Source organism: Lactuca serriola, chromosome 9 (genome assembly GCF_051521515.1).
Source record: "Lactuca serriola cultivar US96UC23 chromosome 9, Lser_US96UC23_V15, whole genome shotgun sequence".
Classification (NCBI taxonomy): Eukaryota; Viridiplantae; Streptophyta; class Magnoliopsida; order Asterales; family Asteraceae; genus Lactuca; species Lactuca serriola.
The window spans coordinates 52,742,667-52,766,528 of record NC_136416.1 but is presented as its reverse complement, the minus strand read 5'-3'; the positions used below and the strand labels follow the sequence as shown (position 1 = coordinate 52,766,528).

At 34.9% G+C, this 23,862-nt stretch overlaps 1 protein-coding gene and 1 pseudogene across 1 annotated transcript; both read left to right on the top strand.

The window, feature by feature from the left end:
* Positions 1-427: 427 nt before the first annotated feature.
* LOC145074852 (L-ascorbate oxidase homolog) lies at positions 428-6,032 on the top strand. Its single transcript, XM_079021177.1, has 6 exons — positions 428-688; positions 887-996; positions 2,062-2,332; positions 4,477-4,579; positions 4,685-5,399; positions 5,479-6,032. Exons 1-6 carry the CDS (start codon positions 554-556, stop codon positions 5,768-5,770), a joined length of 1,626 nt encoding a protein of 541 aa, XP_078877303.1. The 5' UTR covers positions 428-553; the 3' UTR covers positions 5,771-6,032.
* Positions 6,033-9,946: 3,914 nt separating this feature from the next.
* LOC145075693 (L-ascorbate oxidase homolog) lies at positions 9,947-12,895 on the top strand (annotated as a pseudogene).
* Positions 12,896-23,862: the final 10,967 nt, after the last annotated feature.

Genomic DNA, 23,862 nt, shown 5'->3' with positions numbered 1-23,862 from the left:
CAAGCAAAGTAGCTCAAAAGGACCATCAACCCAAAAAAGTTGGGGTTTGGACTAAAAACCTAAAAAATGCATACAACAGGGACATTTTTGCAATTTTGTCTTTAAAATTTAGTTGACAACTTTAATACATTTTAAAAAATTAATTTATAAAAAACTACGGTAACCCTCTTTCTTATTCCATAATCCAATGAAATTAAGAATTACAGTTTAACAAAACAGTAAAACAGTATCAATTAAATTAAAACATAAAATCTAATATAAAAAATATAATCACATTAATATATTTAAAACTATTCCTTAATATTCTTAACAAACAATCAATAATTTCCACCGAAAAAAAAAAAGAAAAACAATAGCGACCACATGCATTTGCATTTGTGAAATCATTTTTTTAATCTAATATTTTTCCCTCTCAAAACCCCTTCCATCAGTCGGCAGACACAACTCATCCTCTCTCTCTATCTGTACCGCACTTTAAATTTTCCTACCCTCTCCCCATCTCCCTACACTTTACTCCCTCTCCTCCCCTCCATCTTTCCCACCGATCAGAATCATGCCGCGAAGCTTCGCGCTTTGCATTGCCGTCGGAGCTGCTCTCCTCGCCATCGCCGGCGCCGAAGATCCGTACAGGTTCTTCAACTGGAATGTTACGTACGGCGATATTTATCCTCTCGGAGTCCGTCAACAGGTTCATCAATCATCTCATTGTCGATTTACTTACGTTTTTCGTGTTCTAATTCATCGATCATTGCGTTATGAAGCGGATCTCGAAGTTAGATTTGCCTGATTTCAAATTGTTTGTCGTTAGATCTAAACTAGAACTCATCAATCATCAAATCAATGGCGGTTGATTTTCTAACTGTGTTTCTGTTGTGTGTGAGTGCAGGGGATTTTGATCAATGGACAGTTTCCTGGACCTGATATTCACTCTGTTACAAATGACAATCTCATTATCAATGTCTTCAACAGCTTAACTGAGCCTTTTCTTGTCTCATGGTAATTAATTCCTTTTTTAATTTTATGGAGCATAAACAGTGTGCTTTTAACTGTAGCAATTCGAATTTGAATAAATATGCTAAAAAGCTCCATTGCATATTCTCTTACAAAATTAAGGATTTAGTATTCAAAAGTGTTGATTATAATTTGAATAAATATGCTAAAAAACTCCATTGCACATTCTCTTACAAAATCCGAGTTCAGAAAAACATGCAAATATTCTGTTTTTAAAAGTTAAATTATTCTCAAGAATTTCTAACTTTTTTGATTATTTTTATCAATAGACATGATCTGGTGGTAATCTAATCAATACCATAAAAAATACCACAATTTGTTTTTATTCATTTCCTATATTATATTTATTAAATATCTGTTTCCATATACAACAACTTTGCATATTGTTTTCAAAGATTTGGTAGATTATGATTGCTATATTTATCACCATTAGTGTTACGTTAATTCAAATCTATTATTGAACCATATGATTTATCATAAGTGTACGTGTGTATTCCAACTTTTGACCCTTCTTTAATGGATTTAGTTAAAATCCAATCTACTCTATGATTATCTTTCCACAGACAAAGTTTGAAGGTTTATTTTTGGTCAATCTCTAGTTATTTTTGCTATATAATTCAAGTACACCAAAAAAATTAAATTTTCAAATAATTCAAATAATGCCTGCCAATTAGATCCTTTCGACACAGCCTCATAAAATCATATTGGGTCCACAAAAAGGAAACATTATAAATTGGCTCACATTTTAAGATAGTCATTTGTACTATTTTCTTTAATTTGTTTTTTTCTTTTAAAACACAAATCATCAAAAATTCAAAACAGTACTTGAAACAGGTCAGATTCGGTGCTCCCGTGTTTGCAATTGCAATCGCACGTGAAACTAACAAATTCGTATTCCGTGACTTTTTCGTCATTCGGTAAAAAAAAAAATACTACAATTAAATTCTCATTAGAATATGTCAATATGCTTCCTCTTTTTTGTACTTAATTATTTTAGGTGTTTCTTTTTCCATTTTATTTTATTGAAAAACAAAATAACTGATTTTGTAGGAATGGAGTTCAACAAAGAAGGAATTCTTATGAAGATGGGGTATTTGGCACCACGTGTCCAATTCCACCGGGTAAAAACTTCACATATATCCTTCAAGTGAAGGATCAAATTGGAAGTTTTTACTATTTTCCTTCTTTAGCATTTCACAAAGCTGCCGGCGGTTTTGGAGGTATCCGGATTTTAAGCCGGCCTAGAATTCCGGTTCCTTTTGATGAACCGGCCGGAGATTATACAGTTCTTATCGGAGATTGGTACAAAGCTAACCACACTGTAAGTAAATACCTAAATACTAATCCTTTTCATTTAATTAAAATCTTATCTTTTTTGCGATTATGAAAAGTGTTTGATTTGAAAAGTTGTTTCGCTTATAAAAAGTCAAAACCCTAGCCCCCATCGTATTTATTTTATTTATTAATTGGCAATGGTCCTGTTTTTGCATTAACTAAGGTTTGGTTTGGTTTGGTCTGCATTAACTATGGTTTGGTTTGGTTCTTTGGTCAACTTCTGTAGACTGCGTAACTCGCTGTTACTTGGGGGAAGGGTAATTTCACGCGTTACTAAAAAAATCTCCATACAAATATTTTCTACTAATTTTCTTTTCACTTCGTTTCGGGTTTTAAAAAAAATCATTTTCGATGTTTGGGGTTCTATAAAATTACATAAATTATTTCTACTGACATAAAGCTACATAACAATATATGATTATATTACGTATTTTGCAAAAAATGATTTTTTTCCGGAATATTTTAAAAGTTTATGCCAAATTGTTAAAATATCATTATCAATTGGACCACATATCACTTTTGGTATATTTTGTAATCATCGAACATTTAAACGTTGAAAATAGCAAATTTATTAACATGTGACATAATTTAAGTGGACATAAAATTTATTGACGTGTAAATAAATATAAAATAAAATAAAATAAAATAATAACCGGTATGAAGTTATGAAATATGAAGAGTAGGTCGATCGTCGGTAACCATGGTTACTATTTTCGGTTTAATAAGACTGGCCTACTACAGTCTTGTATACAGCTGGACTCCCTTCACTTTTGATATATAGCAACCTTGTTGTAGCCTAAAAGACAAATTTTGGGTCCCACTACCTCAAATAGATAACAAATCAATTAGATCCCCACCAAAGTTTCTTCTAGACAGTTGGTTCACAGCAAGATCTGAAAATTATTGCACTAAATGCAATCCCATCAATATTATAACTAGTTATTACTACATCTATTTCCATTTCGAACAAACTTTTGTTTATTTATACTCAACTCAACGTGCTATTTATTACATATAAAAAGGTGATGTGTTTTAATGTTTTATGGATAGTGCTTTTATCTCAATAAATGTTTTTTAGGTAGGAGTAAGAAAGTGGTGAGTTATAGTTGTCGCTTTTGCATTGTATTATAATTCACATGGGGTGTTTATTGTCGATAGCAATATATATGAAGTTGATACTATTAAGTTGCCACTATGTTGGTTCGAGTAAGTGGAACCTCACATGAGCCATGTGCAAATTTAGCTGATTGCCAAACTCCAGCCTAGACCCACACATTTTCATAGTTTTGTCATTTTTCTGCCTTGACGTTTGTAGGTTGGTTTGTCATTCCACCGACTCAATATTTAACATAAATTATTATTGTTATTATTATTATATTTTTGACCTACTATAACAAATAAAGAATCATTTATTTTAGGGGTATTTACAATTTGCTCCAAAAATTTTCTGTTACTTTTTATAACTTTTTGTTTTTTCATGTTTAAATATAGTTGGAAAATAAAAATATTTATAAAAAATTTGTAAAACACAACGCATCTGTTTAAGGCATATCTTTTTAAAATTTATAACTGTTGTTTGTAATTTTTTAAATTGGTTTTCTGTTTTCCAAAATTAATGACAAACATCCTTTCTTTTTTGTGGTGTTTAAATTTGAAAAAAAAAAACATAAGTAGAAATTTAAATGAAAATATTTATTAAAATACTTAAATAAATGCGCTAAACATAACAAAACATAAGTAGAAATTGAAAAAAAAAAGGTTATAAAAAATTATAAGACAAACTAAGTTTGAGACAAATTCGTAAAATTTGTTTGGACAAATGTCGTAACAAAGTTCAAATATGGGCCAAAATAATAAAAAATAAATATTAGATATAATAAAATATTAGTTAACGCATGTTTAAACTTTGTAACTTATTGTATTTGCTATACCATGTCATAATTGGTTAAAATTTAGTATGATAAAATGCATTTACTTTTTATTCGACGACAAAGGAGATACTTCATTGGCCAAATAGGATGTTAACCTCTTCATGTAAATATATTAAATGAATACTTAGATGCTAAAAACTTACCAATATACCATATTAATTTCACATTATCCATAACAAATTTATTTTAATTGTTGCAGACCTTGAAAACAGTTCTAGACGGAGGTCACAAGATACCATTCCCCGATGGCATTCTCATCAACGGACGTGGCCCAGGTGGCGCCTCTTTCGCTGTCGAACAAGGTAATTATCACTACTACTTGTTAATTCAACAATCAACATTGAGCATTTAAACCTTAATCTTTAATGATTTTAAGTTTTTAACGTTGTTGTCATCATGGCAAACAGGAAAAACATACAGATTACGAATCTCAAATGTGGGACTACAAAACTCCCTCAACTTCCGAATCCAAAACCACAAAATGAAATTAGTAGAAGTAGAAGGAACACACACAGTCCAACAAACCTACTCTTCCCTAGACGTCCACTGTGGTCAATCCTATTCCGTACTCATCACTGCAGATCAACCCGGTCAAGACTACTACATTGTCGTCTCCTCCCGCTTCACCACCCCAATTCTTACAACCACGGGCGTCCTCCACTACGCCAACTCCGCCGGACAACCCTCCGGCCCAATCCCTGGCGGGCCCACAATCCAAGTCGACTGGTCCTTAAACCAAGCCCGATCCATCAGAACCAATCTCACCGCTAGCGGACCCCGCCCCAACCCACAAGGCTCATACCACTACGGTATGATAAACACCAGCCGCACCATTGTTCTTCAAAGCTCCGCCGGACAAGTTGGTGGAAAACAAAGATATGGAATCAACAGTGTCTCGTTTAAACCATCTGATGACACTCCGCTTAAACTCGCGGATTATTTCAACATCGGAGGTGTTTTCCGTGTCGGAAGCATCTCTGATAGACCCACTGGCGGCGGACTTTATACAGACACGTCGGTTATGGGAGCTGATTACAGAGCTTTTGTTGAGATTGTATTTGAAAACCCTTCCGATATCGTTCTCAGTTATCACATCGATGGCTATCAGTTCTTCGTTGTCGGGTAAGTCATTGACTATTTTATTTTTTGTTATGAATTAGGTCAAATATGAAATATGCTAATTTTGTTTATGAAAAAACAGAATGGATGGAGGAGAATGGACACAAGCAAGCAGGGCGGGTTACAACTTGCGAGACGGTGTTGCACGGAGTACGATCCAGGTGTACCCAAAATCATGGTCGGCGCTTTATGTTGGACTTGACAACGTGGGAATGTGGAATGTGAGGACGGAATTTTGGGCAAGACAATACCTCGGAGAACAGTTTTACTTACGTGTGTACACAAATTCAGGGTCGATTAGAGATGAATTTCCGATTCCAAAGAATGCGCGGGTGTGTGGGAAGGCCACGGGTCGCCATACACGGCCTCTTTGAGAAGGTATGAGGATTTGAGTTTAGAGATGTGTTTTTTTTCCTTATTCTAGAATTAAATTTATTTTGGGTTGTGTTTATTTAATTCTTTCTTGTGGTGCTATGTTAGCACTACTTGAAAAATTAGTTTATCGGCTTCTTCTGTATTAGTATAACTGTTTATGACCTTAACTCAAGGTCGCAATTCTTTTTTGTTTTTTTTATATGAGTGTGTTGAAAGAAAGAATTCTATATTATTGTAATAAGAGAAATGGTTGCAAGAAAATTGTGATTCATGTTTATAACCTTATCATTTTATTTTAGTTTGGAAAGTTTCTTTTCAACGTGATCCTACTTAAGTTCTAGCAAGTAATAAGATTTTATATTTGCTTAGAAACCATTCATCCATCCAATACCCTTATACAAGGGCATGGAATAATGAACCATTTCATTCAGAACAAGATATCCTTTGATCAAACTAGGATAGGATACGGTGACTTGGAAAAAGTTTAAAAACCTTATTCTTTACTAATCCGTTGGTCTTCTCAAATTGACTGTTCCTATAAAATTGTCAAAATCTCGATCCTGATCTTAGGATACAATCTTATGATCATAGACATAAAAAAATGAGCTAGATCATATAAGGATCACATTTTCTGTTGAATCCAAATATCACATTCAAGATCATTAAATCATTTGTGGGATCGTGGAATGATCAGATCCTACTGTGGCTTGAAATTTTGAATTACTTTATCCTATTAGTCAATTTGACTCTCAAAAGTGTAACCCTAGAAACTACCTTCTTTGGTTCCTCCCTATAAATATAAATTAATAAGGTTGGAGAAAAGTTGTCTTTTTTACATCTCATTTACAAGGGATATATATACAAGGAGAAGAAAGCTAATTATAGAAACTATGATAGTGATTGCAAATTAACCGGTTACAATCACTGATGAAATCAGTCACAATAAAAGATACAGACAAGAAATATTCATCTTGAAAATAGAATTGTAAAAGTATAATAATACCCTCCTGCGAGCTCATGACAGATTACAGAAGAACAACTACTGCCTCAAATTCTTGAAACGAGAGGATCCAACAACCTTGGTAAAATGTCAACAATTTGATCAACCGACTTAACATAGGGAACCACTAACTCTTTAGATTGAACTTGTTCACAGAAAAATTGATAATCAAGTTTATTGTGCTTGGAGCATTGATGAAAGAACGGATTAGCCGTGAAAAAGGTTGCATTCAGGTTGTCGCAAAGAACGATAGGTAGACCATCCACGAAACTTGTCATCTCTTTTACAAGTTGTTGAACCTAAATAAGTTATGCTGGCATTTTGCTTTTGGGATGACCAACCGACTAAATTTCCTCCAAAGTAAATAGAGAAACCATGTTGAGAAAGGCAATCATCAGGATCAGATACTCAACTAGCATCAATAAAGCAAACCAATCTGGTCTTTAGATGGATGAAAGATCAAACCAACATTGATAGTGTCCTTAAGGTAACATAAGATGCGTTTAACTGCTGCCCAATGATGCTCAGAAGGGCTATGCATAAATTAACAAACCCGGCTGACAAAATACGCAATTTCAGGGCGAGTAATGGTCACATATCATAAAGCAACACCAATGCTACGATATACACAATTTCAGGGAGAGTAATGATCACATAACATAAACCAAAACCAATGCTACGGTATAAGTATGGATCAGTGAAAGGATCACCACCCACACACAACCTGGAGCCGGGTTCTACTAGAGAGGATATAGGTTTAGCTCCCACCATTTTGCTTCTTTCAAGAAGATATAAAATATACTTCTGTTGTGATAGCAAAAGAGAGGACGAAGAGCGATGCACTTCAATACCTAAAAATAGTAAGATCACCTAGATCCTTCAAAGAGAATATAGAATTAAGGTATTTGAAAAATTCATCGATGTTTGAGAAATTAGAGCTTGTAACGATGAGATCATCAAAATTAATAAGGACATAAACAACATCAGAACCATGTTGTTCTATGAAGAAAGATGAATCTGAAAAGCAAGGTTTGAATCCCTGTTAAATCAACGACTTTTGTAACTTTTGAAACCAAGCTCTTAGAGCTTGTTTAAGTCCATAAAGAGCCTTGTTAAACTTGCAAACATGTGTGGAAAGATCATAAGCAATAAATCCTTGTTGTTGATCCATGTAAACAGTTTCACATAGATCACTATTTAGGATGGCGTTGTTGATGCCCACTTGACGAGAAGGTCAACTATGAGTGACAAAAATACTTAGAACAAGTCAGATTGTTGTAGGCTTGATAATTAGGCTGAATGCATCAAAATAATCAACACCTTTTTCTTGGCTAAATCCGTTTGCAACTAATCGTGCTTTGTAGCGTTTAACGACACCATCAGGTTTCTTCTTAATCTTGAAAATCCACTTACAACCCGTAATATCAGGTTCAGAAGGTCTGGGAACGAGTTCCCAAATCCTATTAAACATTAAGGCATCAAATTATAACTCCATTGCTTGTTTCCAATTAGGTATCTTTGTAGAATGTAAGAAAGTTTTGGGTTCAATCTAAGAAGAGTCAAGTGGCAGGAGATATTTAGTTGCAGTGAAAGATTTAGGCTTAAAGGAAGAGGTAGAGGCTCGAGTTCCCATTACATGCTCAATCATGGGAGAGTTTGTGTAACGCTCCAAATTTCAACCCAAAATTTTCAATTAAAAATTTAAGTGGTTATTCAATTTACAACTACGAACATCTTAGATAAAACAATTTAACTCAAAGCATTTATCAAAGTATCCTCAAAAGTTATCATGTGCACAAAACTCCCATAAATGCAATGCAATCGAGCCGTGCCCCTCTTTTGATATAAGAAACCTAAAATCATTTATCGTAAGCTCAAAGCTTAGTGAGTTCCCCCAAATATCACATGCAACACATCAGAAATAATAAATATGGGTTATCAACAATCTTGGAGACTACCCGGAGTCTCAGTGGGCAGACAGCATGCCCTGTAGGTTATCGAAAACCCTGGAGACTACTTGATGTCTCAGTGGGCAAACAGCACGCCCTCTGGGTTATCATCAACCCTGGAGACTACCCGAAGTCTCAATACACACAGTAACACATAACAGGGTAACAACAAATAAGACCCAGTTGGTCAGCACGTATATAATGTTGGATTAAGGTGTCTAGCCAGTAACTAAATTGGTATATTCTTGTAATTAGAAGCAAAGTCTTTTTTGGGTTGCCTTCAAAACTAGTATTTGGATAAAATGATTTTTAGAGGAAGAAGCTGAATTTCTAATATATTATATGATTAATAAATTATAATAAATATTTTATTAATATATTATATGATTAATATTAATAAGAAATAATAATAATTAATTTGGAATTAATTAGAAATTAATTGGAATTAATTTTGGGATTAATTGAATTGATTAAAAGTGGAGGGACTGCTTAGTTATTTATTGAAAGTTAAAGCAGAAAAACTCTAGAGCCTCATGGGATGGGGGTGAACGAAATTTGGCTAGGAATAACCAAAAATTTTCGTTCATAAGGCTTAGGATAAGGAAATAAGGTAGCTTAATTATTATATTAATTGATCTGGGCCTTATCCTAAAAACCTAGCTTTGGCCTCAAGTTTCATTCGGATATATAAACCCCTTCCTGGATCTTATTATTTTCATCCACTCCTTCTTGCCTTCATAAAGCCGAAATTTTGCTCTAGCCTCCTCTCTCCTCAAGTCTTCTTGCTACTAGGGTTTTGGGTACAAGCCATTAGAGGCATCCATTCCTTTGGTGCTAGATTTTCAAGATTTTAAAGAATGATTCTACTTTATTTATTTGCAATAATAATCAAAAGGTATGTAACCCCAATTTTATATGAATTTTGATCACATAGCCTCTCTCCTAGGGTTTCTTGATATTCATAGTTACTTGCTATCAATAGAGAAAACATAGATCCTTTCAAGGGTGCATGTGAACTTAAGGGTCTAAGTGTTTTTCCGCCACATGTAAAATTTTATAACCTAGATAACCCATCAGTGGTATCAAAGTCATAGTTTTCTGTTGATTGTGCATAAAATAATAGATCAAAGAATTAGGGTTTATCGAAAATAAACCCTAGCCTATGACATTTTCGACTTTGCTAGTGTTTCTTGAAACCTTGGCCTCCTTAACCCTATTTTTGAAAAATGAGGGGTTCCTTTAAGGTTTATCTTGTTCCCTTAATTATTAAATTTTGAATAATCAAACCTGATAAACTTAACCCTAATTTTCGAAAATTAGGGGTTAAGGATTCAGATTAAATTTAAATTATTTTATTAATTGTTTAATTGAAGATAATTATTTAATCCATAAGGATTAAGAATAAATTTGAATTATTTTACAATCCAAGTCGAATGGTCCTTAAACCAAGCCCGATCCATTAGAACCAACCTCACCGCTAGCGGACTCAGGCCCAACCGCCAAGGCTCGTACTGTAACGCTCGTGTTTCTAGGATAAGCATTAATTTAATGGTGTATTAGGGTCAACACTTATAACCTACATTTTAATAATAAATAGGAATTATTTGAATATTATGTGATTTTATGTGATTTTATGTGCCTTATATTTAATTATAAGATATAATAAGTTAAAAATAAAAATAAGCGTCAAAAATAAAATAATAAATAGGTCCAATATCTATGAAGAAAGTTGTAGTGGTCGGGACAAGGATTCCGGAGATATAAAGAACGCCGAAATCCGAGTTATAACGAAGAAGATATGACATGTCGAAGTTTCGCGTCAAAACCGGCACGACATTGGGAAACGTAAAAAGTTAGTTTATGATAAACTACTTTTTGTCCTTATGAGTCTAAATGAAAGTTGTAGATTACATCTCCACCTACGCGTGGATATAAAGAACGTCAAAAACGGAGTTCGTATGCAAAAGTTATGACCTTCCGAAGATATAGCTGTCTAAGAGCATGACACGTGTCAGGAACCCTAAATTGACTGGACTCACGACGTGAGGAGTCAAAAAGTCACATTTCGAAGCTAGAAGTCTACAGGAACGATAACTCAAGCTCACGACGTGAGTAATGAATTCTCACGACGTGATGAGTCAAACAGACACTATTCAAGCCTAGAACGCATATGTCGAAGCTACGAGGTGATTCATCCATGGCTCACGACGTGAGCAATGAGTTCTCACGACGTGAATGGGCCGAAATCAGCCTATAAATAGCAAGTTCGACCTCATTCACTTCTTACACCAAATCTTCCTTCTCTCTCTCGTTTTCTGAAGCCGTTCCGCGTCCCGAGCACGACGATCACGAGCCGTTGACCGTTTTTAGATTCTATCTACTCCCGCTACTAAAGTGAGTTCATATTTATTTTCATCTTACGCATAGATATGAAGTATTTTATGTAAATTGCATGCTAGGTGTGCATATTGTCTGTATACTTGTTATCTATGTTAGACGAACACTATTATACATGTTGTAAATGATTTAAACTGTATATGTATTTTATATCTTCAAATATGTTGGGGTAAAACATGGGTAGATGAAATAGTTGGTGTGTGATGAAATAAAATGATGAGAGGCCTCGATGTTGTTGTTGATCCAGTCATCTAGCAAAGTATAGATGACAACCACGGACTATTCTAGACAGTCAAGTGGAACGCTAGCAGGCCCGCAACCTGTAGGTGTTTGTGAACGATGTGTTCACTGGTGTACTCTATCCCCCTCATAGTTGCCTTACGGATATTTATTGATGAGGAAACCCCTTAGCAATAGTGTCCATCCCGATGAGAATCCTTAGGCTAGATCCCTTACGATAAGTGTTTTAGGGACGTAAAGTGAGGATAACGGGAATGGGTAATTGGGTTATTGTTGGTTGATGAAATTAATAAACTTATTTATTGCGGGTTGAAAACCCTATGTGCTCACGAGGCTCCCAAGCCTGACCCACTCAGTTTTTCATATACAGGTAGTGGAAAGAGAGCACCCGAGTTATGATCTGATGAGAGATCAAGGGATTATAGGCTACTAGAATAAATAGATATTATAATGCATATATTGTTTATGGTTATGCTTTTGATCTGTATTAACAATGATATCCCAAAGTTTTTAATATAATACATTTCTACGGAAATGCTTTGATAAATTCTTTTTCATATTTTTTTTGGGAACAAATTTCGCATTATATTTCTTTAAAAATATACTTTGATTTTCAAATAAAGCATAAACAAATCGGTATTTTCTGGCCGTGTATTTGGGGATGTCACACGTACCACTACAGAATGATAAACACCAGCCGCACCATTGTTCTTCAAAGCTCTGCTGAAAAGTTGGTGGAAAACAAAGATATGGAATCAACAGTGTCTCGTTTAAACCATCTAATGACACCGACTCAAACTCGCAGATTATTTCAACATCGAAGGTGTTTTCCACATCGGAAGCATCTTTGATAGACCCACTGGCGGCGAAATTTATACAAACATGTTGGTTATAAGAGCTTATTACAGAGCTTTTTTTGAGATTGTATTTGAAAACCCTTTCGATATTGTTCTAAGTTATCACATCGATGGCTATCAGTTCTTTGTTGTCGGGTAAGTCGTTGACTTTTTTTTTTTGTTCTGAATTAGGTCAAATATGAAATATGCTAATTTTGTTTATGAAAAAAAAAAGAATGGACACAAGCAAGCAGGGCAGGTTACAACCTTCGAGACGGAGTTGCATGGAGTACAATCCAGGTGTACCTAAAATCATGGTCGATACTTTATGTTGGACTTGATAACATACGTGGGAATGTGGAACGTGAGGACGAAATTTTGGGCAAGACAATACCTCGGAGAACATTTTTACTTACGTGTGTACACAAATTCAGGGTCGATTAGAGATGAATTTCTGATTCCAAAGAATGCGCGGGTGTGTGGGAAGGCCATAGGTCGCCATACACAGCCTCTTTGAGAAGGTATGAGGATTTGAGTTTAGAGATGTGTTTTTTTTCCTTATTCTAGAATTAAATTTATTTTGGGATGTGTTTACTTAATTCTTTCTAGTGGTGCTATGTTAGCACTACTTGAAAATTAGTTTATCGGCTTCTTCTGTATTAACTGTTTATGACCTTAACTTAAGGTGGCAATTCTTTTTTTTGTTTTTTTATATGAGTGTTTTGAAAGAAAGAATTCTATATGGTTGTAATAAGAGAAATGGTTGTAAGAAAATTGTGATTCATGTTTATTACTTTTAACATTTTATTTTAGTTTGGAAAGTTTTTGTTGAAGGAGATCGTACTTAAGTTCTAGTAAGTAATAAGATTTTATATTTGTTTAGAAACCATTCATCCATCCAATACAAGGGCATTGAATAATGAACCATTTCATTTGAAACAAGATATCCTTTGATCAAAAACTAGGATCCGATGACGACTTGGGAAAAGTTTAAAAAACTTATTTTTTGTTTATCAGCTGGTCTTCTCAAATTGACTGTACCTATAAAATTGTTAAAATCTCGATCCTTATAATAGAATAGTATGATCCTACGATTGTAGGTATGAAAAACAAGTTGAATCATATAAGTATTGCGTTGAATTACATTCAAGATTGTGAAATCATTTGTGGGATCACTATCTGATTACTATCGCTTGAAATTTTGAATTATTTTACAAAGTCAGTCAATTTGATTCTCAAAAGTGTTACCCCTGAAACCACCCTCCTTGGTTCCCCCTACATCAACTCATGAAGACCATAATGGAGTGAAAATCTTGACGAAATCGACTAAAGCTTACAGTTGGTCAAAACTACTAAACTACAAGATTCGACTTCTCGAAAGAGGCGAGAGTTAGAAGTAATTGTGATGACCTTGGATGTTATGGAAGTACATAAATGATGTTGTTTTTCAGGTTGGAAAAAACAAGAAGAGTTTTATTTTTTTATAGTATTGTCATGTATTCTTATGATTGATTTTCGAATAGATACAGAAAATATAACGTAACTTAGACATTGTGGTTATAAAACCCAATGATTTAAAACTCTTTGCTTTTTGTTCTTTTTATTCCGACTTCTTGTTAATTTGGTGGTTTATAAAATTCAGTAGTTCAAAAAAAAATTGAGTACTGTTGATCGCCTATCAAGTAGGTTAGTCCCGGTTTTTTCTTTTTTTTTTTGCTCATATTCTTTTCAACAAGTTAGAAGAATGTTTTTTCTAGGTTAATAAAATGTTTTTTGGATCAATTTTGACATTCTCCTCACCTTTGGAAGTTAATGAAATGTTTTGATCGGATCAATTCCAACATTCCTCTTGACTTTGGAAGTTAATAGAATGTTTTGTCTCGTTAACATTTATTTGGGATTTATTATTTAAAGTATGTGTTAGATTGTACATTGAACTCTTATCCTATGGTAGGCGTGTAACCTTGTGGGGACATAGTTTCTATGGGCATAACAAGACTAATTTTATGCAGTATTCGAGACTCAACCATATGTATCTAGACAAACATTCTATTAAATGCATACAAGATTGAACTTTTAAGAGCAGTTAAAGCATTCCTTATATGGTAAGTCGGTGCATGTGGCATAGCTTTGTGTCACCGACTAAGTGAGAGTAACTTGAATTGCCAACACAAAATCAAGGAAAATAAGAATGCAACTCAACACTTGAAAGCTCTTTATTGTGTTTGAGAACTCGAACTCAATTATAAGATGGGAAGAAAGAGAGCCCTATATATACATAAACAAGATGTTACTAGAAGCTGAGAAACATCTTCTAGAATGTTTCTAGAAGATGTCTCTTCATGAGCATTCTATGATGTTTCTAAAAATCTTGTAGAAAGTTTCTAGAAATTATTACTAGGCAACTAAAATATGTACAAAATATATCAAAATAAGACGGGTTTTATAGCATAGTTGATTTTATAGCATAGTTTTAATTTACTAGTTTAAAGCATAGGTTAATAGGTTAAAGCATACGTTATGTCATTATCTGGTAAGTCTTGTACAGAATAAGATATGATAGCTTAATTTCCAAAATTCCATCCTATATCAGCCCTTTGCTATGCTTATGTTGCTTTAGTTAGACACATGTAATAGCAGCTAGAGGTGTTGTGTGGTTCTGGACTTATCTTTTGAATGTGGTTCACGACTAATCTTTTGGGCTAACAATTTTAATGAAGAAAAACTAAAAATTAGACAATAAATAAATAAATGATATCTTATATTTTGGTCTTGTGCATAAAGACACCATAATTATGTCATTTTTTTATGATCTTGTAAAACAAAAAACAATCGTACTTAAAAATCCTGATTTTGACACCTTTAGTTTCACTTGATTTTGTTTTGTAATTTAGTTAAATAATTATGTGAAGAAAACCTAAAGACATTTAATGATTTATAACTTAATACATAGATTCACACATTTTCATTTTATCCCCTTTGACCATGAGAGTCCAATTGTACTTTACAAGAACAAGAAGTGTTTATCTGAATTCTATATTATCATCGAGTAAATTTAGAAATTCTACTAAATATTGTGTTGATACTATTTCATAGAAAAAAAAAAACATATATTTACTGTTGGGTTAACCCACAGTTTGAGTTTGACAAACAAATAAAGTTGATTTGGATAAGGTTTATCATGCAAAAAAAAAGTGTACATCTTTAAAAAAATGAGTTAATAAAAGTTAAAAAAAAAAATGTATCATTTTCAAAACCGTAATTTGATATGGCGTTCGAATGGAATTTAAGTTTCTTAGTCTTTTATATGTGTTAGATTGTACATTGAACTCTTATCCTATGGTAGGCATGTAACTTTGTGGGGACATAGTTTCTATGGACATAACAAGACTAATTTTATGCAGTATTTGAGACTCAACCATATGTATCTAGACAAACATTCTATTAAGTGCATACAAGATTGAATTTTTAAGAGTAGTTAAAGCATTCCTTATATGGTAAGTCGGTGCATGTGACGTAGCTTTGTGTCACAGACTAAGGGGTTGTTTGGTAGCCTCTTAATTGTAAAATTAAGAGGCAACCTCTTAATTTTTCAAATTCAGTATGTTTGGTTACCTATGAATAAAAGCCTCTTAATCTTTTAAAAGTCTCTTAAACTTTTAGACTTGAATGAGTATCTGAATAAAAATAAGAGATGCCCATTCCCGCTTTTGCCCTCGTATGCTCGCTTCCTTCAAAAACACACCCCTGGTCTCCTCCCAAGTAACGCCCGTAGATTAGGGCTAGTCAATTTAAGGACAATAAGCGTGAAAAATGACCTTTTGATGGAAGATTATTTTGAAGGAATAATCTTAGCTAAGTTGTAGTATATGTTACAAGGATTCCGTACATATAAAGAACACCGAAATCCAAGTTATAACGAAGAAGTTATGACATGTCGAAGTTTCGCGACAGAACCGACACGAAACAGCGTGACGTAAAAAGTCAATTTACGTTAGAGCGATATTTAGCCTTAGCGATCTAAACAAAAGTCGCAGAGTTCGTTAAACCGTGAGCATGCATAAAAAGAACGTCCAAATCTGACTTCGTATGAGGAAGTTATGATTTTTCTAAATTTCGACTTAGCGGTATGCAGCCCGAATACTCGATTTGAGATCGAACGGTTTTTAGCCAAAACAATCTAAACGAGAATCGAAGATCTTATTGATAGTAGTGCAACAGTAAAAAACAAATGAAAACGGACGTCGGATGAAGAAGTTATGAATTTATAACGGAGTTTTCTTGACCCGCCCTACTAAAAATAAATAATAAAAATAAATTCAAAATTAGCCGACGGAGTCTAAAAGAAAGTTGTAGAGCGTAGTCTCACCTACGCATGAATATAAAGAACGTCGAAAACGGAGTTCATATGAGGAAGATATGAATTTTTGAAGTTTATTAAATAAGTAAAATATTAAATTTAATTATAAATTTCGATATTATCCAAAGGGGGGGGGGGGGCAGCGACCTTATCCAGGTTACACCCAGCGTAATTCGGGGTTTCAGCCCCTATAAATAGATGTCAAGTGCAGTCGAGTTCTATTTTACCTCGTTTTGCGTGCAAGAAATACCCCGAAGCGTCGGTATCATTCCCGAGACCCGAAGCAAGTCCTGAAGCCCGAAGATCCCAAGAAGTGAAATTCCTGAGCCGAAGCTCTGCCTGCGAGAAGCCCGATTTTTGTGAAGATCTCCCGGTTTCACCGAAGAATACTATTTTTACAAGTCGTAGCGCTGTCCGATCATCTTCTGATCAAGTGAGTGTGTGGTTACTTTCTTCTAACACATAAATATCTTTGAAATATGTGTTATGTGTATATATATTGTTGTTTATTTGAGATGAGTGTGGAATGGATGTTTTATATAGTTTTTAAATGAGTTAAACTGTAAATGTATTTTATATCTACAAATATGTTGGGTAGAACATGGGTAGATGAGATAGTCGGTGTGTCATAAAAGGATGAGTTGGATAATCAGATCAAGAGGCTAGTTTTAGATCCGTGAGTATGGATTAGACCAAGATGTTAGTTTTAGATCCGGGAGTATGGATCAGGTAAAGAGATAAACTTGCTATTAGTCCGGGAGTATGGATTAAGACTAAGTTAATTGTCCCTAGTCCGGGAGTATGGATTAGGCACAGTTATAGATCCGGGAGTATGGATCAGATATGGATTAAGACTAAGTTAATTGTCCCTAGTCCGGGAGTAGGGAATGGGCACAACTATAGATCTGGGAGTATGGATCAAATCAGGATTAAGGTATAGTTAATTGTCCCTAATCCGGGAGTATGGATTGGGCACAGTTTTAGATCCGGGAGTATGGATCAGATCAGGAGGTTAGTTTTGGATTCGTGAGTATGGATCAGGTGAGGAGATTAGTTTTAGATCCCCGAGCATGGATCAGGTGAAAAGGTTAGTTTTAGATCCGTGAGTAGGGATTAGGTAAAGAGGAAAATTTTAGATATGAGAGTTTAGATCGTGTCGTTGTGAGGATCGATGGGGTGGGATAAGAGTTGCCTTTATATGGTGAAATTTTACAAGTTTGAATGTTCTATATTTATAAATATATGATATAACATTGTGGGATGAAAACCCTATATGCTCACCAGGCTCCCAAGCCTGACCCACTCAGTTTTCTTTGTATTACAGGTTATGGCACGAGAGCATAAGTTGGTTGACATGACGAGAGATAATGGATTATAGGCCAGTAGTTATAAATAATTGTTGTAAGGTCTAATCTGTTCTGTTTATGCTTTTGGTCTGTTTCAGAATATGACATCCCGAGATTTTCTTATATAATGAAAATACATTTCTTTAAGAAATGCTTTGATAAATTCTTATCATATTTTGTTTTGGGAACAAATTCCGCAACCGTTTTCTTTGAAAAATTACTCTGATTTTTAAAGACAAAGCATAAACAAATCGGTATTTTCTGGCCGTGAAATTGGGGATGTCACATCCCACCTCCGACCAACTTCAACGCCTCCTACTTCCTCCCATCATCGACCTTGCATAGTAGCACCACCGCCATCATCGTCACCTCGCCAAGCTACAACCTCCGACGCTAAGCTTTGACAGCGTCGGTCTCCACCCTTGCTCCTTCGTCGATGCGCATCCGCCTCCATCAATAGGGTTATGAAATCCGATCATTTTTTAATGGTTCTAGGTAACATTTTTTCTTCCTTGCCCTAAAAATCGGTTATTCTAGAATTGTTATCAAATTAGAGCCCTAAAAATCGATTATCAGGCACGGGTGTCGGTTGTGTACCCTAAAAATCTATTTTTTTGTTAATTTTTTTATTATGAGCAAATTTAAATTTTTAAGAGAAGACATGAATGATCTTTGTTATGTCACACCCCCAAACCAAGGATGGCGGAAACGTCCGGGGGTGGAGGACTTCATGTATAGTATCACAACAACGAGTATAATAGTGCTCAAAGTAAATACAACCATCATAAATATAATTGAAAAAGTTACACCAAAGTATATGTTTACATAATTCAAATCAATTATATTATGATACAAAATGAACTGTTTGACGATTTATCGTCCCATCCCCAAAACGCTGTTGATTTCCTGTTTCACTGAATTCCTGAGAATACAAGTAGTTTTGAAAATGTGTCAACACAAAGGTTGGTGGGTTCATAAGCTTTTGATAATAAGAGTTTGAAAATCGACCTTTGTAAGGAGATGTATGTTACCAAGAAAAATCCAATATTTTTCTTATGAAAGTTATGTGGTCCTAAATACCAGGACCGAAAATGAACAAATTTTTGTCATACTTAAAGTTATAAAAGTGGTTTCAAATTGGCGTAAAACCCTTTCTGATTTGAGAAAACTCCCGTAATGAATGGTGTGTAGTCTTAAATCCCAAGACTGAAAATATACAATAATATCTGTAATTGTTGATATAAAAAGGTGATTTTAAATCGACATAAAACCCTTTTTTGATATGAAGGCGTACAAGTATTTTTCCATAGTTAAAGTAATTTCAACGAGCTAAATCGACATAACTCGCTAATTTAAAGTTAGAACCCATAAATCTTATGATTTGTTAATACCACATGTGAGCCATCATAACCATACTTGACTTGGACAGCCTCGTAATACGTACGACGTTCTTTAGGCGTCGCCGTTAAATGACACTTGTCACCACAGACCTGCCGGTCTAGCTGTTGCAAGCAGCTCAGGTGTGGGTTTGTCAAACCCAATATAGATCTATACACAACTATCACGTTCTCCCTACAAGAGACTATGGTTACAATTTACAGGACTTTTTGACTTGGTTACTTTGGAAGTAACCCGAAGCGAATGACTCACAAATTTATTCGTTAACAGATTTACGTGAACTAGACTGAAAAACCTTTGATAAATAAGTTTGAAAAGTAAATGATACATAAACTACACCTATTATAGTTTATCCAAAACGTTTGTAATGTATAAGAACTCTTTTATGAAAACGCATTAGTGTTATGAATCCATAAACTATGCTTATTATAGCTTAATATACGTGTTCTAAATGAATGAATAATCTTATCATGAATGACTAAGTTTCAGTTTATGATGATAAACTAACAAGGAAACACATTCAATATTTAGAACTTATTGTTATACACTTTGCTCAACATAATACAAAGTGTTATGAAAGTTATACGCTGTTAACTAATTTTTAACCTTTCTGTGCTGTTTTAGAAAAGTCATAGAAAAATCATACGAAGTACTAAATCCGTAAATTCTGGGAGTTCCCAAAATGTGTCTAGTTTACTCATAATTTTTATCATGATTTTTAATGACCTCCAACTTGGGTGAAAAAGTCCATAATCACAGACTGGTCCGGATTGGTGTTTAAAATGATAGGCAGTTTTGTAAAAATCACCATAAATTGTAGAAAAATCGTATGGAGATGTGCAAGTAGTCATTTTAAAGCTAAGAACTGGAACTACTTGCACCTAAAACAGTTTTGAAAACAAAAATGTTTAAGTTGCCCAAAATAGTCTGTGAATGGAGTCCAACATTTCTGATGAAAGCTGTTAGAAAATTTTAGTTATGTTCTTGGTGTTTTAACTTGTATTCCCCCCCTAAAAACTTGAGAAAACATGAAATTACAGGGGTATGAACTCAACTTGAGTGGTCTCAGTAGATGAGTGTTGAAGAAGAGAAGTTTTCAACTCAAGAACACTTGAAGAATCACTTGAAGATTCGAAGATCTAACAAGAATGTGATGATGTTTGTGTAAGGAATCAATGATTTGAGAAAAAGGAAAGTGTAATAATCATAGAGAGGATGAATTATACTTACCAAGAGTGTGAGAAAGCTTGATAATCAGCCTTGAATCTCGAATTTGAGGGAGGAAGTTGGAGAGAAAAGGTTGTTTGATCTTATTGGTGAAAATGAGGAAAATGTGTGAAGTGAGGGAAATGAAGAGAGATAAGAGTGTTCTCCAGCTCCTTTGGACGTGGGTTGCTGGGAAAGGAGAGGGGTAGTGTCTTGAAGTGACTAGGAGTACAAGGATTGGTCAAAGGAATGGGCATGGGGTGGTGGTTTGTGTCAAATATTATGACAAGATTGACACTCCACCTCAAGATCTCACTTAAAAGATTTTATTCTTAAATAAATATTTCCATAAAAATATGCCCAAATTATGAATATTTAGGGTCTTATATTTTTAAAATATGATTTCTGGAGAAAATCCCGCGTTAAAATGATTAAAAACGGACTTAAAATGGAGAATTAGTCAAAAACCAGGTGAAAAACGTGAAATCCGAAGTCCAGGACCGGAGTCTCGGTCATCAGCAGCCAAAACCGGAGTGGCTTAGTCGCCTGGGTGCGGTCCGAGGAGAAGGAGCTGCGGTCCGAGGGTTCTGACGCGGGCGTGGCTGCGGCTCACTGGCTGCGGTCGGGGCTGCGGCTCGCCTGCTGCAGCTTGCACGCTGCGGTTCCAACCCAAGAGGGTCCGACCTCTAAGAGGCTTCGGCCCTAGGGGGAGGTTCCGGGTCCTTTGGGGTATTTTACCCGTTCTAACATCGTTTTAAGCGATTTTTGACACGGATAAGGGTCGGGATGGCTCAAATGTTCAAAATAAATCGAAAGGGGTTTTGAGAGAGATTTTGGGAGAGATTTTTCAACCTTGGAGAGATTTCTCATATGGAGAGAGATTTGGGAGAGATTTCACATACTTGGAGAGATTTCCCATACAAAGAGAGATTTAGGAGAGATTTGTTGTTCTTGGAGATATTTCTCATATAGAGAGAGATTTGGGAGAGATTTCCCATACTTGGATAGATTTCTCATACAAAGAGAGATTTGGGAGAGATTTCACATACAAAGAGAGATTTCACATTCTTGGAGAGATTTATCATACAAAGAGAGATTTGGGAGAGATTTCTCATACAAAGAGAGATTTGGGAGAGATTTCACATTCATGGAGAGATTTCTCATACAAAGAGAGATTTGAGAGAGATTTCTCATACAAAGAGAGATTTGGGAGAGATTTCGCATAAAGAGAGATAAAGTGAAAACGATTAAGAGAGGTTTCGTGTGTGACACTTGTGAGTGTTTGGCTCCGCAACGCAAGGTCCATAAACCCCATTACGTCATGTTTAAGGATCTTACACACTCCCAATGAGTATGCAACAATGTTTTATCGTGGTTCGTTACCTTCCATAGTTTTAGGTTAAGGAAATCTAGATGTATGAAATTTTCGATTTATGATCTCTCATTAGAATAGCGAGTTGTTTAGTAATTACATAACGTAAACCCTAGTACCCACGGGCTAATTGAGTCGACCGGTTTGACTTGTCGACTTCAGTTGACTTTGACTTGACCGGAAATTGATGGTTGTCATATGTTAGTTTTTCTGTTTATTGAAATCTGTTATAAACATATGCTTCAGATGTCATCCATGAGGAATACCAAGCTTTGGCATTATCAATTGTAAGATTTTACAATGTTTCTTTGGTCTTGTTGAGAAATACCCACATTTCTCTTCTAAAAACTCTTTTCTTTGATCTCTTCATTTGTTTTGTTTGGATAAACTGTGACTACTTCAGTTTGAGTCAATTTGGTTGTAGCTATCAATTGGGATAAATTTGCCCTTATGTTTTTGTTAGCTGCTGGAATGAAGAAATGGCAAAAACTTATCAATTTGATTGTATAAGTTTATCACTGTGAGTAATATATTAAAATGAATTCTTTTATGAGTTATACATATGAATTATGAAAATTGGAAAATGTTTCCAAAAAATCCAACAGTGGCATAATATTGAATGTAAATAGGTTAACATGTATCTTAGATTAGTATCCCCATTCTAGTTTTTTCATTTATTAATGATGAAGGTCAATGAAAAGTGTCTGCTCTGTGTGTGTGTGTGCTCGGTGACGGTGTATGATAACGATTGTGTGAGGCAACGATGATGGTTGCGTGTGATGAAGAGAGTAATGGGATGTCGGGTGTTAATGGTAAAGATGTGGTTGTGATAGACCCTTGTTGAATCTATCGTAAACCCCAGACATGGTACTCTCCTACTAACAGAAATTCTTGATAATATTCATAAAGATAGTTTTCTCACTATTCTAGAGGTGAGAGTCTCTCCAAAAGAATAACAGATTTCTCTTACAAATTTATTTCTTCGCTACCATTCTCTACCTTCTAACTAGATATATATACTACTAGGACTAAGATGAGACAAAGGAATTACAGTGACCACAAAAACTATCCCCACTAACATAAAATCCCGCACTAATATCAAAAGTACTAAAATACCCCTTTGGCTATAACCCACTAAAATTGGGGCTTATCAATACCGACGTCCCAAACTTTCACGTTGTCCTCAAGGTGAATGAAAACGATGCACAACACCCAACTTCTTTGGGAAGATAGATAACATAGTCATGACTACAGGGGTTTCTTCCTTTGGTCTGCCATTAATGAAAACTAGTAAGTTGACTTCTTTTATGTGATCTTTGACCAAGTACATAGTGGGATCCGCCACATGGTTTGTATCTACCCCAAAGCTTGCATTGTTGAAACATATTTTTGTAAACTTGTCTTTCTTAAGTGAAACAGAATTGTAATTCGTAAACCCTGACTGATGATGAGTATATGAATCCAATTTAGGGTTTGAACAATCTTCAAGAGAGAACTTCACAGTTTCCTCATCTTGTGTGCTCTGATGGTACTGGAACAGAAATAGCAGCAAATCGAGTTGATTTTTTTTTTTTTTTTTTTTTTGTGATTTTATCAAAGTCTCCGTCATCCTTTCCTTTTTGTGAAGTGGAAATTGGCGTACTAGAGTCGAAAGGTGTATTAATTTGGGGAGGCCCTGGTAAACCTTCTTTTGTGACCTCCGGAACTTCCAAATCATTACCGGTGGTAGGTTCAACGGAACTAGAGAAGTCGAGGAAAGATAGGTAGATGCATCGGGTAGGAGGGAAATCCAAGTTTGCGTTAGCCAGCGTAGTTGCTGTGGGAAAAGGGTATTTAGTCGTCCCTTTTTCTGGACTTGGACTTATATCTTTTTCTATTTTAATTTCACAGTCCATGGTCTGGTCCAGATTGTGCGGGCCCAATAATTTAATTTCAGCCCTATTCTTTTTCTTAAGCCCATATTTTCCATGAACTAAAATTAACTTTA